Genomic DNA, 20,963 nt, shown 5'->3' on the forward strand with positions numbered 1-20,963 from the left:
GAGTTGGGCGGCCCTGCAGCGAGGCCTTAAAGCCGCAGTGGCCTATTTAATGAAAAATGGACTGGTTTTTAGGGGGGGTTTAAGCCCAGGGTCCTCAAGTGGTTAGATAAAATCTATTATTGGCTATATGTGGAAATTGTAGTTTAGTACATAATGTTTTAACCCCATTCGCTTCTTTTGGTCTCTTTTTGTGTAAGCTGTTGTAATAGCCCTGTATAGTGAATAATCATACAGTAACATCGCTCAGCTGTTTTTTCAACAATAATGCATAGTTTGCATCTGATCTGCATTCAAGGTTTGTAAATACCTGGGGGGGGGGGGGGGGGGAATCGGGCGATGCACACCTCTGTTAAGGCAGCCATAGACTGGTCGATTGCCACCAGATCGACCAGCAGGTAGATCCCCCTGTGATCGAATCTGATCAAAGAGGGATCTATTGGCTGCCTACACTGCAAACAGATTTTGAATCGATTTCACTATGAAATCGATTCACAATCTGTGGGGCTGCTGCTGCCGCCTCCCCCTGCATACATTATCTGATCGCCATCACTTCTCGGCTCTGGGCTTCAGCTTCACTTTACTTCCTGTTAGGGGAAGTTTAAACAATAGAGGGCGCACTACTGTTTAAACTTCCCTCGACAGGAAGTAAGTGAAGCCAGCCGGAGCCCAGCGCAGAGGAGAGTTCGCGGGGACAGCGGGGACACGCACCGGCGGAACAGGTAATGTATTGCTGCTAGTGTCAATTGTGGGACATTCGAACGCTGCTATCGACGCACTCCCGACCTGCGGGTGATTGAGCGAAATTTTCCGTCGAAAAATTTCCGCTAAATTTTTCGACGGAATCGATCGATTTCAGATGGAAATTGGACGGTTGGTGAACATTTGTGCATCGATTTCAAAGCAGATTCGATCACAGTGATCGAATCTGCTGTCTATTGGCGGGAAGTGTATGGGCACCTTAAGTTTCATTTTATTTGCAGCCTGACTAGAAGCGCTGCCCATTTCTTGCTGTTCTTTAGAAAAAAAATCAGCCAGATTGTCATTTGAGTATGGTCTGTTGGACGACAATCAGACGTGTACACGTGACAAACGACTAGATGAGTGACTGATAACAGGCGGTTCGACTCACATGACGGTTGTGCTGATATGCAGTTGGCCACGCGTGTACAAGTTGTTTAAATCATATTTTATTTCAATTAAATATATAAAAATAAAATAACAATAGCTTGCTGACCACACTCTTCATTTCCCTACGACACATTTTCTCACTCGGTAAAGCTTTATTGCCACACTAGACAAATTGTGCACCATTTCTTGGTTAAAGGACCACTATCGCAAATCATTTCATTTTTAATCACCTCACAGTAGATATATCAATTACACAAAAGCCTTACTATGTCATTTTCTTTTCTGACATGGACCTTTAAAGAGGAACTCCAGTGAACATTTTACTGTTGGCAGGTGATGTAGCTGCTGCATGGTTTTTGGCAGTTGGAAACAGCTGTAAACAGTTCGAACTTTTCTTGTGGGAGGGGTTACTTGTGGGAGGGGTTTCACCACAATATCAGTCATACAGCGCCCCCTGATGGTCTGTTTGTGAAAAGGAATAGATTTCTCAGGGGGTATCCGCTACTGATTGGGTTAAAGTTCAATTTTTGGTCGGAGTTTCTCTTTAATGTATCATATATCACTGCAGCCTGTTGCCATCAACCCCTGAAGTAACGCTGACAGACTTTGGTAACTGTAAAGCCATAGCAGGGGGAGCCTTGTCATGTATTGAAAAAAAACCCCACATAAAACAGATGGTACAGCCTGGCTTTCCCTAACTGCCAAAACAAACTCACGCGCTGGCCCTCTTCCCCATCATTAGCAGTTACTTCAAATGGAACCCCCCCTCCTCCTCAGGCATTGAGGGAGGCAGCTGTCAGTGCAGACTCTGCTGCGCAATGAGCCGGTCTCCCCCTTGATCCATTTGCCACGGCTCTGCCTGTGATGATGTGCTGCGTAATGAGCCACTCCTTCCCTTCTTTCATTCGCCAATGCTCAGCTGGGGTGGGGGGGGGAAGCTGACGGAAACAGGCTACAGTGATATATGATACATTAAAGGGCCATGTCACAAAAAATGACACAGTAAGGATTCTCTATAATTGATGGATCTACTGTGAGGTGATTAAAAATGATATGGTTCGCGATAGTGGTCCTTTTAACAAAATAAGATTTGAAATTCTATGATTTTTTAAATTTTTAGAGCCCTGGCTTCCCTAAACCACTGTTTGCGTTTTTTTTTTTTGTTGGTAGATTCTGCATTATAACTACCATGCAATATTTGGTGGCCACATGTTTGTAATTTAGCACCACTCATAACGAGGAGACACTCTGGTAACATGAACACGGTCTCCTACCAATGAAAAAAAACAAGGTATCTTCATGTGCTTAAATATACTTTTAATCATAGCCTGCAAAATTAGTCTTAAAGATACAGTGCACTGTTAGGGTATGAGTGTGGAGGCCTCGTTGTGTGAGCCGGGTGGAGGGCCCACACATGTCCAAATATGATTGGGTGACTGATTGATTTGCATAGGCTTCGGCTGGGTGATCAATACGGTGACTTACCATCATGGGGACAGTGGGATGTATATGAATATTAGCTCTGGTGGTGCCAACCTATGGTTTTTAGGATGTTGTAACTGTGTTGTGAAGTGTGAACCATGTTTTGTATGATAATTTTTGCAGGCTATGATTAAAAGTATATTTAAGCACATGAAGACACCCTGTTTGTTTTCATTGGTAGGAGATTCTGCATTATGCTTGGTACACGTCACACTAAATTTATTTACTGGTAACTTCAGTAATCCAAAATTACAAAATTATTTGTGTGCTGGAAGAGAAGTTTGTTGCAGGCCTATAAATGTTTCAATCTGTAAATGACTGAAACGTTTTCTTTACTCAGGAGTGTTATACGGTTCATGCTGGAAAATATTGATTGGCCTTGACATGTTGCACTGTGTACATAAGCTGCCGACTGATCTATAATTCAAGGCTAAGTTCACAGTGGGGCATTGCGGTGCAATGTGACAGTGGTAATTGCCATTGTAAGTCTATGCCTCGTTCAGAGTGCATCTAGTGTGACGAGATCCATCAGACCTATTATCCCAATGCAGTGCGCTAACGCATAACTCAAGTGTTAACAGTCACCGTGAAGCATACATTTCATTAACTGTATGCTTCACTGTATGCAACACAACACAACACTCACATAACATGCGATTTTTCCCCTCCATTGTTGCTGTGCCTGTTTTTACAGGAAGTGCAAAGCAGCTCCCACTGTGAACCTAGCCTGAGGCAGGTTGTCACACTTGTGTCTGTGGGAACAGCAGGTGATTCCCCGGAAAACATTTTCTGTACAAAACGAGCATTTTTTTCTACGTTTTAACATATGTAGCCACCTTGTGCTTTTTTTTTTTTTTTTTTTTTTTCAGTAGCGAGGTTTTTTTTTTTTTTTTTTTTTTTCAATAGCCAGGTTATATATATCATTTTTTAGCACTATGCAAAATTCACAGGGGGCTCCTGAAGACATAACAACAAAAGTTGTTTAGGTCAAAAGCGGACCGTAAGTGCAACGGAAACTGTACAAATGGACCGTGTGCCAAAGGATCTAATGTTAACCTATGGAACTGTTCACATGCATCCATTCGTACGGATCCGTTGCGTATGTTCTGCTGAATGGAACACAACTTTGCTGCAGTATCAAATTTTCCAGACCGCTAAGCCCAGTGGACTGGAAATGGAAGCTGAAGCACTGTACTAGGAGCAATGAGAGAACGGAACATTTCTTCAAACTAGTGAATAAACGGACCATTCTAGGGCCAAAATCCACTGGGGTGGGGGTCTAGGGGGACGCTACTCTAGGGGTGGGGGTCTGGGGGGATGTGGGGACACTCCACTGGATTGTGGGTCTGGGGGGAGAGATGTGGGGATGCTCCACGGGGTGGGGGGTCTGGAGACCCTAGACTCCTGAGCGGGCGGGTGACGGAGAGAGGGTTTCTTACCCAGGCTTCCATCTCACGTCGCATCATGTGACTACCACACTTCCTGGTAGTTACGTGACGCAAAGGGGAAGAGACGGAAGCCTGGGTAAGAAACCCTCCCTCCCTCACCCACCCGCTCATGTGACCGGAGTGGCAACGGAGTGAAAATGGATCCATTCAAACAGTGATCAGTTCCTTTTTAACGGATCCGTTTGCCAGTGTGGACCAAGCCATACGGATCCAGTGAAGGGGAGACCGGATCCGCTTTGGCTTTAAAATACAGTGTGAACCGGGCCTAAGTTTCTTCTTCAGACATGTTTCAGAACTGGATTAGAACCGTATCTGTATCATGCCTGAAGAAGAAACAAAGTTTTGAAGGCTTGCTAAGAAATCTTGTACAGTTAGTCATTATAGGTTTCACACCTAAACCACTTTAGTTTGGATTCTCATGGCTCCTGAAAATGCAGCAGCCCCAAAGAAAATCATTACATGTGTTTTCGCACATGATGTCCCATTGTGAACAAATGGGTGTATGTTGTTTTTGCTTTCCACAATGATCGTGAAATTATAACTCATTCTTGTCTGGAGGCTTGCTTGTGGAGTGGCTCAAATATAGTATGGAATTTATAAACCATTCAACCTGATGGTTATTTCAAGCATCCTGTCATGAGAGACATCACTCCACTGTTGGGTCACTACCATTAACATAGAAGTCCGGTCTCACGTATATACATTGCCTTCCCCAAGACCTGCTGGAAGGGCACACTAACTAGTACGGATGCACCGCATCATGGAACATTTACGTCTATAACTTTTTATTTGTAAGATACAGATTGGGATTGAATGGCATTGGATTGAACACATTGTAATATTACATCTGTGATCTTGGTGTTCAAATTAAAGTTAGGTGAAAGTATTGGTGTGAAGTATCTAATAGGGGATAAGAGAGATCTGGTAAGTCGGAGCCATTTTTCCGAGACCACTGTATTCTGGGGAGAGATCGATGTCGCTGGGAGCTTTATCCGAACGGATGTCAAATCTCTGGAGGATGGCGGTGAGATATAGGAAAAGCTCCATTCGAGCCAGACTTTCACCGGGACAAGAGCGCTTTCCTATGCAGAAAAATGAAAGGAATGCAACATTTATTGTGGACGCGAACTCAGAACTTCCTCTCTGCTCTAAAAGATACGGAACAGCATAATACCATTTAAAGAAAAACAATTCTTTGTTACAGCTGATACAAATCCTAAAATAAATCCTCAGTGTTTCTACTTCCTGCTTTCATGGAAGCAGACATATTGTTAACATCCTGTGTTTACCAATTAGCTTCTCTGCCGTGGCCATCAGCTGACACAGGGGAGAGAGCAAATTACAACTTGTCACAGATAAGGGGGAATGAGGCCTCGTTCATATATAAAATCGAAATCACAAATGCAAGCGGTTTGCGATTTTGTTTGCGATTTTTTTAAAGCCTCCCGGCTCTTGCCAGCTCTCTGCATTTTCTTAAGAACTTTTGCAGGGCGATTTTTTTATTCATTCCCTGAAACCCATTTTGGTTTAGTTAGCTTTAATTTCCCCTTGCCCTATTCCAAATTACTAACAACCACTACCCAGCCCAACAACCCTATTTTTTAATCATGTGTGAAATCTTAACTCATTACCTCAAATGCCAAACCCCAATTTAATAATTAATCAACTCAAATTTCTACATCGACAATCTTTGAAAGGATTGCAACCCACAGCTGATCTGTGGTAAGGCTAGTTTCACACTGGGGCATTGCATTGCAATTGTAAAAACAGGATCAGAGGAGAAATGTTGCATCGTGCGTTACGTGGGCGATACAGCGCACTGCTAATGCGTCAATGTGAACAGACCCAAAAAAATATAATTGCATCATGTTAGCTATGGTATTAAATATTGTCTGATGTAACACACTGCAAAATGCCAATGTGAATGCAGCCCAATACTAGGCTTATTTGATACTTTCCTCAGTCCTGTCCATTAACCCTAGCCTAACATTAAACTGGCCTAGAAACTAAAACGAACCAGTGAAGCCCAAAACCTTCTTAGTATTCCTAGTCCCAAATCTTGCCTAACCCTAGCCTCACCATGTCTCCTGTTCTTATTTCTAACCACCCCTCTTCCAGATAGTCTAACAATGTGTTTTTCAAGCCTGTCCTCAAGGCCCACTAAGGCCTCTTTTCTATGAGCAGCTAAAGGAGGTGAATTCACCGTCTGTCAGCTGCTTCCATCCACCGGTCATGCACTTTGCTACTGATAAGCACAAGTGGTGGACGTGTGGCCCCCCCACCCTTATAGGTTTGCATCTGAACATGGCTTGTGGCCAGCAACCGGGAGGCTGTACTGCTCAACAAACAGTTCAGTCATCTGTGGAAAAGAAGTCTAAAAGTGCTTGTTTTGTAGAAATCCACACAAGTAGCCAATCCACCAAAGGGAAGGTTTTTAAAGTTTTATAGACAAGGTGTTATAGTGAGTAATAAAACAGTTTATTCCCTAAAGCCTGGTACACACTTTCAATTATGACTGGTCAATCACTGACCAATTCTACCACTTTTTATGAAGAGAGGCAACCTACCTACACAATCTTACCAATATTATAAATGCGAAAGTTTGGATGTTTGTTACTCAATCACACAACAATGGCTGAACGGATTTAAATGAAATTTGGCACACACAGTACATTACACGGAATAACACATAGGGTACCTTTCATCCCCATAACCAAAAAGTGGGCGGAGACAAATACAAATTTTTCTACGAAAATGTAAACTGCAGCCATTCTTATGCTGTGAATGGCAGGGTTCTCTAACTTTGCACAGTTGGTTACTGGGTGACTGGAATTAATATTCAGAAAAGTGGATGGAGCCTACAAAAGCCAATCAAAATTCACCTATTGATTTTCAAGGGGAATATTTCATTGCTGCTATTCATGCACTGTTAATGGCACAAGCCTCAAACCTGGTACAGTTGGTCATTGGGTGACTGGGGTTCAAATTCAGAAAAGGGGTGGAGCCACAAACAGCCAATCATATTTGTTTAATTTCAATGCAAATTATTGATGCAAAAGACCGCAAAGCTCACAAAATTGGTCATTGATTGTGTGTTAGGGTGAGAAAAAGTAGGCGGAGCCAACACCAGCCAAAAACATACCCAGGCAACGCCGGGCCATCAGCTAGTCTTTCCACAGTATTCAATACCTGATGACCCTCATTCTACATGGAGATGGTAACATTGGTCAATCATAATTGCAGGGGTGTACAAGGCTTAAGATCGACCATTATTTTTATTTAACTAACCATACCCTAACCCATACCTTATATTCCCTGAACATAATACTAGCAGTCTTATAGTCTTCTATACTCACTGTACACCACTGTACACCAATAACTGCATCTCCACAGATCCATCTGTTAAGGTTCTGAAGTTTGCAGATGACACAACAGTAGTTGGTCTCATACTAAACGGGGACGAGTCTGCATACAGGCATGTGGTGGGACAGCTTTCCTCCTGGTGCAGCAGCAACAACTTGGAACTAAATGCTCTCAAAACCATGGAGATGATAATAGACTTTAGGAGATCTCCCCCCCCCAGCACCTCCCCTTAACCATAAATGGATCCACAATAACCCAGGTAAAGTCATTCAAGTTTCTTGGGTCCACGATCTCAGACAACCTAAAATGGGATAACAATACGGCCACTATTGTCAAGAAAGCACAACAGAGGATGTACCATCTACGGCAGCTGAAAAAGTTTGGCCTACCTCAAAATTTAATGGTGCAGTTCTACACTGCAATTATTGAATCCACCATAACATCATCTATGACTGTATGGTTCGGCTCCTGCTCAGCATTAGAAAAGGGGAGGCTGCAGCGCATCATCCGAACAGAGGAAAGGATAATTGGCTGTAGCTTACCTTCCCTGCAGGATCTTTACACTAGCAGGTGCAGAAAGAGAGCGACCAAAATTGCCTCTGACCCCTCTCACCCAACTTACTCCATCTTCCAGCGCATGCCTTCAGGAGTAAGATTCCGGTCAATCGCTACCAAAACCTCCAGACACAGGAACAGCTTTTTTCTTCAAGCAGTAGCCATAGTTAATGCTGAACCACGTTAGAGCTGCTAGGACTTGATAGTAATCAGCACAGAACTGAAAATGAACAATTCTCACATTGCTTACTGCCACTATACTAGCATAATGCCCTTGACTTGTAATATACACACTGTCTGTCCTTGTATTGTTTTTGTTTGCGTTTGTTAAGCAACTGCCAAGACAAATTCCTTGTAGGTGCAAACTTACTTGGCGAAATAAAATTGATTCCGATTCTGACCCACCTCGCCAACCTTCTCACATCTCCCCTGTTCACTTCCCCAAACTATCCCTACTACTTAGCCTCACTTTGTTTTGCTCTAAATCCAAGCAAGTAGTTACTCAATATTCTATCACTACCTCGCTCCCTACCTCACTCCCTGCCTTATCTTACACACGTTCTTTCACCCTTTCATTCTCCGTCAAAATTGTATTATCTTTTTCACCATCTAATCACACCTTTGAATGTATTTTCATGTGCGCATCCACCCTTCACAATCTGCCTCCCCCTGCCCACACACACAAAAGACAAAGGTACAAAAATAAGTAAAAAAGGTACATGATTTCGGTGTCCTGATGGCCCATCTACTTGGGATCTGAATTTGTGACAAAGCCACGGTGCTAATTTTCACTGCACATTAAAAACTATATTTTTTATGGATGTTGTGGGTGCAAAAAGTTGTACCTCCATGGCCCATATGCAATTATTTTTTTCTCCCGAGTTATCTCCTAGGAGATAATTTTCATCTTCACTCTAAAATAACTTTTCAGCATTTTACAATTGAAAAAGTACCCAAAAGTTGGTAAAAAGGTACTATTAAAATTATTTTGAGTATTTTCTTGCTTGCCGGTTGGTTTAAAAAGCATTTTATGACAAGTTATGAAAATGTCACCTAGGAGAAAACTCAACAGAAAAAGTGAATTGCATATGGGCCCATGTGTGGAAAAAAAAAATCTTACCTGCGGAGAATGCCATAAAACCTTCATTTTTTTGGAAGCTGCCATTCTGGTCTAAAAAGTGTTCCGGATAAAATTCCTGGGATCTTTCAAAGAGTGAGGAGTCATAGAGCACAGAGTGCAGAACAGGAATGATGATTGTACCCTGCAGAAACGTTAGAATAGATTAATGTACCGACATATTAACCAGACACCTGCATCAGGAATATTTGCATACTGGTGCAAGTCTCTGATTAAGAATGTAGCATATGTACACATACCTATAGGACCTACATTTCTCCAAGGTTAAAATGCAGTAACAATCTGACAGGTTTTGGACTAGTCCATCTCATGGGAGATTATAAAGGTTTTCTTTCTTTTCAAAAGCACATATTTAATAGCAGTTGCTCAGTCCAACTGCCAAAATAGTAAGCAAAGATTAGGCAGCCTAGCTAGCCAACAGCTCGGAGTAGATCCTATCTAGAGAATGCTTTTGTAAAGTATAAAAGAAACATTGAAAATCCCAATGAGAAGATGGACTAGTCCAAAATTTGTCAGCTATGTCAGATTTTTACTGCCTACTGTAAGTGACAGCAACATAGAAAAAAGTAATGTATAGTGCATTTTATTCTGTGAGTATGTGTATCTCCTGGAGTTTACATTTTAAAACAGTGGTCCTTTGAACCCTTGAATGAGGTGGGTCCACACACTACAATAAAGTGATTTGTGATCCATAACCTGTCAGTATAATAGCCAGGCTGAGACCCCCCTTTGTCAATGGAAAATTAAGTAAGAGGGTCATTTACTGGCTCTGCAATCTGTCAACTATCTTTGAACATCTGATCTGAACCTCCTGGATCTTCCGCTCAGACTCCCAGTAATTGGCCAGTTTGCGCAGTCTGGCTGTGCCTTCTCCCCCATTGCGCTTCCGCCGGCTGGGAGCGCTCTCGGTAACAGGAGCGCGACGAGGCACGGGCGCACATGCGAACTACGCCCAACTGCCTGAACTAACAGGAACTGTAGCGGAAGATTTAAGGGTCTGAAGAGAACTGCGAGGGAACGATTAGCCTGAAGGGGGCTGGAGGAAGGCCCAGGTATGTATAATTTTTTTGTTATTTTAGGATTATTTTAACCTACAAAAAAACATAATTCTGTACGTATTGCAAAGTTTGCATGTTTAGACCCATGGAGAGCTGCACTCAAGGTGGCCATACTTCTCTCAACTTGACAGCCGATCGACCATCCGATTTGAACATTATTATTCAATCGGATGAAAAACACTCGCCCTACGTGCTTGCCGCTGTATACGTGGGTGTGTGTTTGATGTCGCACACCTGAAATTGGTCACAGTCAAACGGGCATGCTTTTGACAGTACGCCAAAAGCATACCCGATTGACAGTGTGACCAATTTCAGGTGTGTGTGTGTGTGTGACGTCAAACACACACCCACGTATACGGCGGCAAGCATGTAGGGCGAGTGTATGCGGATTGCGAACGGAGCATAAAGCCATTGGCGGACATGGACAGGTGAAGTATAGTGCACCGGGGAGAATATATTACATTAGTGGGCAGGGTCGGGGCGGGGAGGCAGCTAATGCAGCGTCACAAAGCAGATTCCTGAGATATTTCATGCTAAAATCAAATCGTGAATCAGCCTGCGGTGTATGAACAGCCAACAGATCACTCTCTAATCAGATTCCATCAGGGAGAGATTTGTCACTTGGTTAAATCTGCCCATCATCACTAGATGTATGAGAAAAAGAGAGAACACCAAGAGCCCAACATAGTGAAGTATGTACTGGTAATGTATAATTGGAAGAGTAATAATATTAATTTAATACTCACAAACCAGGGTTACCAAGTAGGCAACCACTGTCAAAGCAGGTGGGGAGATTGTCCTGACCCCACTCAGGATTAAAAAGTCGCTCTCTGTAGTAGAAGAAGGAAGGGTACAACCCTCCACCAAGGGTGGACTTGATGTAGATAATAGGATAACAGAGGCGCCAACAGGATAAACACACACTAAAAGAACTTAAAAACCCATCTTGGTAATAGAGGAGGCAGTGGTGGACTCACCCCCTCCAAGCAGAACACACGACTGTGGATTTTCAGTCAAAACTATTTTATTGGATACTCCAAATAAAGTGCAACGCGTTTCACAGGATACAAACCCACTTCATCATACAATAACGGATAGGAGTAAACAGCATCTGCCAGTAGCATCAACAATGAGCGCCTCTGTGAATCGGCCTGCGGTGTATGAGCAGCGGACTGATCTCTCTCAAATCAGATTCCATCAGAGAGAGATTTGTCACTTGGTTAAATCTGCCCATCATCACTAGATGTATGGCTACCTTTACAAACCACAATATGGAGATATAACCTATCCAGGCATCTAATCCTCCAACATGCCCGGCTACTGAGGATTATAGGCATACCTTGGGCAGGTGATATCCTCGGAAAACCGTGTCCTCTGTCACAGAACGCGGTGCTCCTATGGGTAAGAAGTCAATAAAGCGCATGACTTCATGCAGGACAGCATCAGTATACGGCATCTTGGCACGGTCATCCATACATGGTCTGCGAGTTCGGCCAATCACATTCTCTATCTCTGCCTGGACTTTTTCTGTTACGACATACAAAGATTATTTCAGCTTTAAATCATTCAAGGCTTGCAATGTTTGCAAATATGACATTACTGCTAAAAACAAAACTAAGTCGTGGAAGGGTGACAGTTACACAACCATTTATAAAAACTGTATGTAGCTGTACCTGCTAATGGGTAATGATTTTTGGTAAGGTCTGTGACTGATTCCAAAAGGCCTCTTTTACTAATTGGTGACTAACTGGTTGACATTTGGAATGTAAGAAAGAGAACAGTATGTGACGATTAGAGTGACTTAAAGGAAACCTGAAGTGAGAGGAATATGGAGGATATCGCCATTCACTTATAAGCATGGCTGAGGAGTCAGAATCATAGTCGAGGAGTCGAAGCAATATTGGGTATCTGGAGTCGGAGTCGGTGGTTTCAGTAAACTGAGGAGCCGGATGATTTTTGAACCAAATCCATAGCCTTTGTAAAAATTAGACTAAGGAGTCGGAATCGAGGAGTCAGAGCAATTTTGGGTACCTGGAGTCGGTGGTTTCATAAACTCAGGAGTCAGGGTTGGATGATTTTTGCACCGACTCCACAGCCCTGCTGACAAGCAATGCCTATATCCTGGGTTTTGGCTTTAGTTCTTTTAGAGTCACACACCTGCAACAAGCATGCAGTTTGTTGAAGTGAAAAAGTGCAGTATATTTTATTGCTTGCTGATGGCTTGAAGACCATTTTATTAAAACAGGTGCAAAGATATTACCTAGCAAAAAACATAGGAGAAAAGTGAATTGATAAAGGGCCAGGGGACCTGATCCAATTCAGTTTTACAATATGCCTTTTAAGTCAACAGCATGATAAACAATACTTATTTTGACAGCAGGCGCTGAACACTCCCGGCCACAAGAGCGTGATGGGGGCACGCGTGTTGGCTGGCCGCGCATGCGCAGTTGGCCCCGGACTGGAGAACTTGCAGAACGACCAAGAGGCGGAGAACCACGGCAAGGGTGCGATAATCCTGGAGGAGGCTGGAGGAAGCCCCAGGTATGTATAATCCCCCCCGTCTCAGTGTGTTTGCAGTGCAATGCCTCCCCATGTGCATTGCACCGCAAAGCATAAAGTGTCAATCACATGACAGAGTGTGCTGACAGGGTTGCATTTATAACACCGCCCCCCAGACGCCCCTCGCCCAGTCACGTTCTTTCTGCTAGACAGGAAGTATGTGCACTGGGATTCCCGGGTTTCCCGGTTGTTCCATACATGCACACTACACCACCGCCAACATTTTTAATGCTTGTGTTGCCCATTGACTTACATTACTAATGTGCTGTTTACTTTGTGCGCCTCGGCGGCAGAGCACGTCTGGCGCAACACCACGTCGTAACTGTGCTAGGCCTCATTACCTTGCACTGCCATTGTGTTACTCTGCAGGAAAACAGGGTAATGCAATGCAGGATTCAAATGCAAGCATAAAAGGGGTCTGAAGGTTCAGTGACCCAAGCGAAGTTTTAAATACACAGAGGCTGTCTGAGATGATATCAGTTCTGGCTCTTGGCCCCATTGCTTACCTTTAATATGCGGATACTTCATGAGGATCAGCAGAGTGTAGGACAATGTACTGCTGGTCGATTCCTGTCCTGCAAAAAATATGTCCAAGGCACAGGAGAGGAGGTTTGGTAAGTTATACTCGGAGTGAGGGTTTTTGCTGTCCTGAAAACAAGTGTAGAATAAACAAAAACAGTTGGATTAATTAACTATTCTAATGATCTGAATAATTGCTAGTGCTTTTGGTGCAATAATATTGATACTTTATAGTGCAGTATTATTATAGTAAATTTACATTTAAATGCAATTTATAATGTAACTACATCCGCAGTGACTTATACATTGATTTTAAGGACTTCCAAAATATTATAACACGTAAACTTGCATTTTATTTGAATAAACACACATGTATTTCAAATTCTACAATTGGTTTGCGATAGTCCTTTATGCACAAAAAAACAAATGACCAAGTGTAAAGCTCCTTTCTCTGCCAAATTCTAGTGCCAACAAGGGGTTCTAGCTATAGGCAGGCCGGGATAGGGGTTCCAATGAGATATGTAGTCATAAAAACATCATTCTTAGTTTAAAGAGAATCTGTATTGAAGAAATGTTATAGAAATAAACATATATCAGCGTTGTTCGGGGACATCTTCTAGCCCCCTCTGTGACACTTTTGACACTCTCCGCTGCAATATTGGCAATAAAACAACAGTTTTATAAACTGTTTTGTAAACAGTAAAGATGGCCACTGAAACAGGAAGTATACTGAAAAGAAACAGGATGTATACGGTCTTATGTTTGCATGACAAGTTTTTATTATTATACAGTGAATGCAGCCTTCAGATGTTATGTGCAAGTTTAGAAAATGTTTACCTTCTGCCTCTCCGGCTCTGTGCCACTGAAGCGTGACAAGAATCCTCAGACTCCTTTATAAACACAGCTGTTTCTTCTGAGCCAGGAGTCTGCCCTCTGCACTTGTGTCTGGGTAAACTATTGTCAGCATGTGACAGGCAGCTCCCTCCTCTCACAGCCTCACAGACACAGCTGAGACTGAGAGCAGGGACCAGTCTGTGAGTGAGAAATAAACAAAGCACACAGGAGTGAGTCTGGAGGGGGTATGCATAACTTGTATTCATTACAACAGAGGCAGCCCATTCCTCCCTGGGTCGACAAAGCTTGATAAAGAAAAGAAGATAAGATATATTAGAGAGACAGTGCAACTAGAAAAGGCTATAGTAAGCCAAAGTACATTAGAACAGGTATAGGATCTTGTAGGATAGGAGAAATAAGACTGAACATTTTGTTACAGTCTCTTTAAAGGACTTTCAATGCGAAAAAGCTAGTCTATTTTTTACTCCATGGGTCTTCTTTCAGTTCCTTGCCACAGCCCCAGTCCTCCCCAGTGTTCCTGCTGGCCGCCCCTAATGATGGCGACGCGCCAGCGTGGTCGGCTCTTTTGCGAGTGCCCACGCGTCCACGTCATCTGACATGTGCTGCGCCTGTGCACAACTACTGGGCAAGTGCAGTGCGCGCCAGATGACGTGGAAGCGCGGGCAAGAGCCAACCCTGCCGGCGGGTCGAGATCAATGTGGCTGGCCAGCGGGGACAAGGAGGAGGACCAGGGCTGCGGCGAGGGATTGAGATGGCTGAGGGTCTGGAAGAAGCCCCAGGTGAGTAAAAAATAGATTTGTTTTTTTGCAAAGGAAGCCCTTTAAAGAGAAACAGTAACCAAGAATTGAAGTTAATCCCAATTAGTAGCTGATACCTCCTTTCCCATGAGAGCCCCTTTCCCATGAGAAATATTTTCCTTTTCTCAAACGGATCATAAGGGGGCTCTGTATGGATGATTTTGTGGTGAAACCCCTCCCACAGTGTGATGTCAGCGCCTCACAGCTCTGAGGTACTGACATCACACTGTGAGAGCCTTGTGGAATTGAGGGAAATAACAGCTGTTTCCAACTGCCAAAAATGCAAGCAGCATCTCCTTCCAGTTACACCACCTGCCAGCAGTAAAAATGTCACCATGTGATAAATGTCAGAATGTAAATCAGGGAGAGGAAAGATTTTACAATGAGCAGACACTGACTAAATCATTTATGCATAATTACTGTAAAAAATAAGCACTTTGTATTACATTATTTTCACTGGAGTTTGTCTTTAAACTAAGAATGATATTTTTATGACCACATATCTCATTGGAGCCCCTATCCCGGCCTGCCTATAGCTAGAACCACTTGTTGGCACTAGAATTTGTCAGAGTGGAGCTCGATACTTTGTCATTTGTTTTTGTGCATAAAGGACATTCGCAAACCAATTATAAAATTTAAAATACGTGTGTATTTATACAAATAAAATGCACGTTTTCAGTGTTACAATATTTTGCAATAGTGTTCCTTTAAAGGGAACCAGAGAGGATGCAATATACATACCTGGGGCTTCCTCCAGCCCCATACGCACGGATCGCTCCCACGCCGCACTCCTCCGCTGCCTGGATCAGCCGCCACCGGGTCCCGTCATTGCCGCGAGTCGGCAAGTCGGCTGGCGGACGCGGCCAATTCTCCGCATCACAGGGTGCTCTCCCCATACAGATACGCATGTGGCTGTTAACTGCGCAGCCGCATGCGTACATGTATGGAGGGAGCACCTGTGATGCGGACAATTGGCCGCGTCCGCCGGAAGTGACGGGCCCGGTACCGGCGGATCCAGGAAGCTGAGGACGGCGGCGTGGGAGCGATTCAGGCTTATGGGGCTGGAAGAAGCCCCAGGTATGTATAAAATCTTTTTCTTTTTTCACCCCCCGTTCCTCTCTGGTTCCCTTTAAAGTGAATGGGAGCCGCATTTAAAAAAATGAGACAGATACTTACCCAAGGAGAGGGAAGGCTCTGGGTCCTATAGAGCCTTCCGGCTCCTCTCCTGGTCCCGTCATTCTGGTGCTGGCTCGCCCGGTAGCAGTATTTGACTGAATTAGTCAAATACTGCTTTACCCGGCCGAAGGAGGCTTCAGAAGTCTTCAGGGAGCCCAAGTGCTCCTGAAGAAGGGCGGCCCTGTACTGCCCCTGCTCAAGCACGCTCTCTTGCACGCTCACGCCTGTGCAGTATGGAGCTGCACGTCTTCGGGAGGACGCGGCTCCCGAAGACTTCCAAATACCCTTTCGGCGGGGGATTGAAACGGGGGGGAGCCAGCACATATAGAGAGATAGATAGAGAGATAGGATAGAGATAGAGAGAGCCGAGAGAGGAGACGGAAGGCTCTCTACAACCCAGAGCCTTCCCTCTCCTTAGGTAAGTATTTGCTTCATTCTTTTTAAAATGCGGTTCCCATTCACTTTAAAGCTAGAACCCATGCCAGGTTTTTTATTGTTAACTGCAAGCCTTTTGGGTAGACCTTCACTGCGTCTTTAAATTTATAGTTGTCACAAGGGACAGTCACAGAAAGTTATTAAAATGTTCCTTAAAAATGAACTCGGATGGCAGTAACAAAGTGGATGTGCTTCTTTCCCCAAAAAATCTATCCATCTTTCTATCCTGGAAATGGAGTTTAAAATGGATTTTAAGGCCCCTTTTACACTTGCATTGTAAACCTTTGTTGTGGTACCGTTTCACTGCGGGGTAACGCAACAGCAAGGCAATGGGGCCTAGCACACTTACTGCGTCGTGACTTTTCTTTGAGGTCTTTTTCTAGTCTAGCATGAAAGACTTATTATTGTGATTATGGGTCCACATCCTAACCTGCTGCATCCTCAAGAGAAACACATCGATGTAGTCTCTTGGTGAAGAAGGGTCCAGTGTCTCCTCATGTTCTTTCACTATCTCCTCAGCATAGTCCAGCTGTGCCTGGTAGTTCTCAGTGAGCTTATGGTGAGGCCCTGGAAGATGTTTCAGGATGGAAGGGATGAAATTGTAAACCTAGGAAGAAGTAATGTGGTGATTAGTTTTTTTTTTGTTTTTTTTTTATAGTAAACACAGCAGAGCCATCAAATGTCATGAATGTGGTGCACATCACACTGGGCAATTTAAAAGGCACACACATGGGCCCTTTTCCAAGGAGATAATTTTTCATCTTCTGTTTAAAATAACTTTTCAGCGCTCTGCAACTGAAAAAACACCAAAAAGTAGGTGAAAAAAGGAGTCAGCCTTATTCTGAGTATTTTCTAGCTTGCTGGCTTAAAGGGCATTTTATTGATTAGGTGTGAAACTAGCACCTGGGAGGAAACTTAGGAGAAAACGTAAATTGAATAACGGCCATAGTGTTGGTTGTTTAGTTGAAAAGGTACAACAATAAAATAAATACTGCAGATAAAGGTTGCAGTTCTCATTTAAAGGTCATGTTAACCCACCAAATAAAAACATTAATTTAGACTAGTGCAGACTACCTCAGCACGACCTTATACTACCTAACCCCATAGTGCTGCCTGTGTAAAGACAATGGCGTGTGTTCTATTTTCCGTGCCACTTCCTGTAGTCCAGGCTGCATAGACTAGCTTTAGGTGGCACATTATGATACACGTGCAGCCTTACATTCATATACTGGATTGAGGGGTGTCATGGTCCTGGCTGTGGGATAATAGCCGGTAGTGTGATGAAAATCAGGCCTCTTCCTGGACATGTAGGGAAACATGCTGTTCTGGGGGGTAAGCAGCAGGGACGGAATCTGCTGGGGCATGGGTTGTCGATGGCAAACTTCCATCCCATAATAACATCTGACTTGAAGTCAACTGGCCAATAGAGGTGGAGTTTGCCATGATGACTACGTTTGCGGACCGATGGTTATGTCAGGACCAGCAGCCATATGTTCCTGATGCATTTATTTATATACATATAATGTGCAGTAGTTTCCATTTGTAGAGGCCATATACAGTTTGGTTCATCTTGTGGAAACTGGCACAATAAATTTGATGTACTTTTGATAATTGGTGTGCTGACGATCCTTGCAGTTTGGGCATATACAGTAGAAGTCCATTTCGTTTGTAATACAGCATGTACTGAATATATAAATATTTTACTGTAAACAATGGGATCTTTTTCATTGGTTGTTTTCAGTGTGCTTTAATGTACTTTACCCTCCCTGCCGGTGCATTTCTGTCTTATGAATTATGAGTCAAAAGCGGTAAATTTTTTTCAAGAATTTTAGGCCTCCAATTAAGTCTTAACTCACCAAAATATGTCAGAATAAAAGCCCGGTAGACATTCTGCATATAAATAAAAGACTAGAACACAAATTTGTTGAATTAAATTTATGAAAAAAAACTTTAAAAATTGTGAAACTGTACAAATAAGGCAGGCAGAGAGTAGTGAAAATCCAGGCAGAGGTCGGTGCAGGCGGAAGGCAGAGAGTAGTCTAAATCCAGGCAAAAATCGGAAACCGTAAAGGTGGCCATACACTGGTCGATTTGCCATCAGATTCGACCAACAGATAGATCCCTCTCTGATCGAATCTGATCAGAGAGGGATCGTATGTCTGCCTCTACTGCAAATAGAATGTGAATCGATTTCAGCCTGAAACCGATCACAATCTGTGAAGCTGCCAAAGTCACACACAACCCCCCCCGCATACATTACCTGATCCGGCCGGCGCGAGTCCCCCGGTCTCTGCTGTCTTCTTTTCCGCGCTCGGCTCCAGGGCTCCAGCTTCACTGAACTTCCTGTCCGGGGAAGTTTAAACAGTAGAGGGTGCTCTACTGTTTAAACTTCCTGTACGGACAGGAAGAAGTGAAGCCAGCCGTAACCCAGCGGAGAAGGGACAGCGGGGACTCGCGCTGGCGGAACAGGTAATGTATTGCCGCTAGCGTCGGTCGTCGGACATTCTAACGCCGCTATCGACGCACACCCGACCTGCCGGCGATCGAGCGAAACGTTCCGCATGGACTGATCAACGGAAACGATCGATTTCAGACTGAATTCGATCGTTCGGTCAGCTTTTGTGCAACGATTTCACAGCGGATTCGATCACAGTGATCGAATCTGCTGTATATCGGTGGGAAAATCGTTAAGTGTATGGGCCCCTTAAAGAGAACCTGAGGTGGGATTTAATTATGTTAGTGGGGCACAGAGGCTGGTTGTGCACACTAACACCAGCCTCTGTTGCCCTATGGTGTGCCCCCAGGACCCCCCTGTGATCTGCTGTCCCCTCCGCCGTGCTAGCGACACGCAGCATGTCGCCAGCGCAATGTTTACCTATGCGGTGTCTGTTAGCGCCGCTCCCCCGCCTCCTCTGTATCAGCACTACCCACCCGTGTCCCTTCCATCCCGCTGATTGGAGGAAAGAGACGCGGGCGGGTAGCACCGTTACAGAGGAGGCGGGGGAGCGGCACTGACAGACACGCATAGGTAAACATTGTGCTGGCGACACGCTGTGTGTCGCTAGCACGGCGGAGGGGACAGCATATCGCAGGGGGGTCCTGGGGGCACACCATAGGGCAACAGAGGCTGGTGATAGTGTGCACAACCAGCCTCTGTGCCCCACTAATATAATTGAATCCCACCTCGGGTTCTCTTTAAGGCAGAAGCACTTGGCTCAGAAACAGTTGGGAACCAAATGGCTATATTGTCATCCAGTGCTTTCAAATAAGCGTATCTGCCATCTCTGCCATGGCAGTCAGGTGATACAGGGGAGAGATCAAAAACTTGTGATTAGAGACAAATGAGGAGGAATTTGACACGCTAAACTCTCTATATACATGCAGGCATATACACACAGGGCACATTTCTCTCTGTTTTCCTTCTGCCCTGCTGAATCTTCAGGTTCTCTTTAAAGTTTTGTCCCGCTGTGGCAACGTCACGCCGCCACCGCCGCTACAATTGGTCCCCAGAAGAAGAGTGGGGATATGGGGATCACTGCAGCCGGAGAAGGCTGCAGACAGATGGGTACAGAGCAGGCTGGAGTCCCGTTGCGCAGCGCCGATCGTGCGGGGCTCCTAAACACTATGCAAAGCAGGTAATTCACTACCCCGACCTGAGCTTGGGATTACAGCTCACAGCTAATTTTTCCTACCTCGAGCGCAGGTCGAGGTTACCGCCAGGGAAGTTAAACAGACTCTGTAACAAAAAAAAAAAACCTGAGGGATATACTTATCTTGAGAGGTGGAAGCCTCTGGATCCTAATGAGGCTTTCCCCGTTCTCTTCTGCCCCTCAGTTCCAGCGCTGGCTCCCCAAAAACCACAGCCAACAAGGATGACGGTTGTGGCAGAGGCGCCTGCAATATTTACCAACTGCGATCCAGCGCAGGCACAGTAGCAGGTTTCCAATTGGGCCTCCTGTGGAAATAGCTGATCACAGGCGCAAGTTGCCTGCACAGTAGAGCGGACCTGATCCACTATTTCCTCCTGAACCCCAATTGGAAAGCTGCTACTGCGCCTGCCCTGGATCGTGGTAGGTAGATATTTACCTCTCCGATGTTCGGGGGAACCAGCGATGGAACTGAGAGACAGAAGAAGACAGGGGAAGCCTCATTAGGATCCAGAGGCTTCCAACTCCCCTGAGGTAAGTACCCCCCAGGAGATGTATTTATTTTTACAGATCCTCTTTAAACAACTTATAAGGCCTCGTTCAGACTATACGCGATGCCGTGCGCATTTTGGCAGCAGGCATAGTGTGCGACACGCAAGAATGGTAGAAGGGCATAGACAGTCCTTCTACCGTTCCCATCATATGCGCTGCGCAGCAGTGCGATGCGCTATTGCATGCATTTTTTGGGAATCGCAGCGCAGATCCATTCACCGTAGTGAATAGGATCTGTAGCGCAGCGCACA

General features: G+C 44.5%; 1 protein-coding gene across 1 annotated transcript in view; it reads right to left on the reverse strand.

The window, feature by feature from the left end:
• Positions 1–4,751: 4,751 nt before the first annotated feature.
• Positions 4,752–20,963, reverse strand: part of LOC137528203 (cytochrome P450 2G1-like) — a 51,646-nt gene continuing 35,434 nt past the window's right edge. Inside the window, exons 5-9 of the mRNA XM_068249464.1 lie at positions 16,944–17,120; positions 13,238–13,379; positions 11,512–11,699; positions 9,097–9,238; positions 4,752–5,140 (exon numbers count right to left, since the gene is read on the reverse strand). Coding sequence (XP_068105565.1) covers positions 4,959–5,140; positions 9,097–9,238; positions 11,512–11,699; positions 13,238–13,379; positions 16,944–17,120 — 831 coding nt within the window. The 3' untranslated portion in view covers positions 4,752–4,958. The remainder of the gene's footprint in view (positions 5,141–9,096; positions 9,239–11,511; positions 11,700–13,237; positions 13,380–16,943; positions 17,121–20,963) is intronic.

This window comes from Hyperolius riggenbachi, chromosome 8 (assembly GCF_040937935.1).
Source record: "Hyperolius riggenbachi isolate aHypRig1 chromosome 8, aHypRig1.pri, whole genome shotgun sequence".
In the NCBI taxonomy this organism is placed as follows: Eukaryota; Metazoa; Chordata; class Amphibia; order Anura; family Hyperoliidae; genus Hyperolius; species Hyperolius riggenbachi.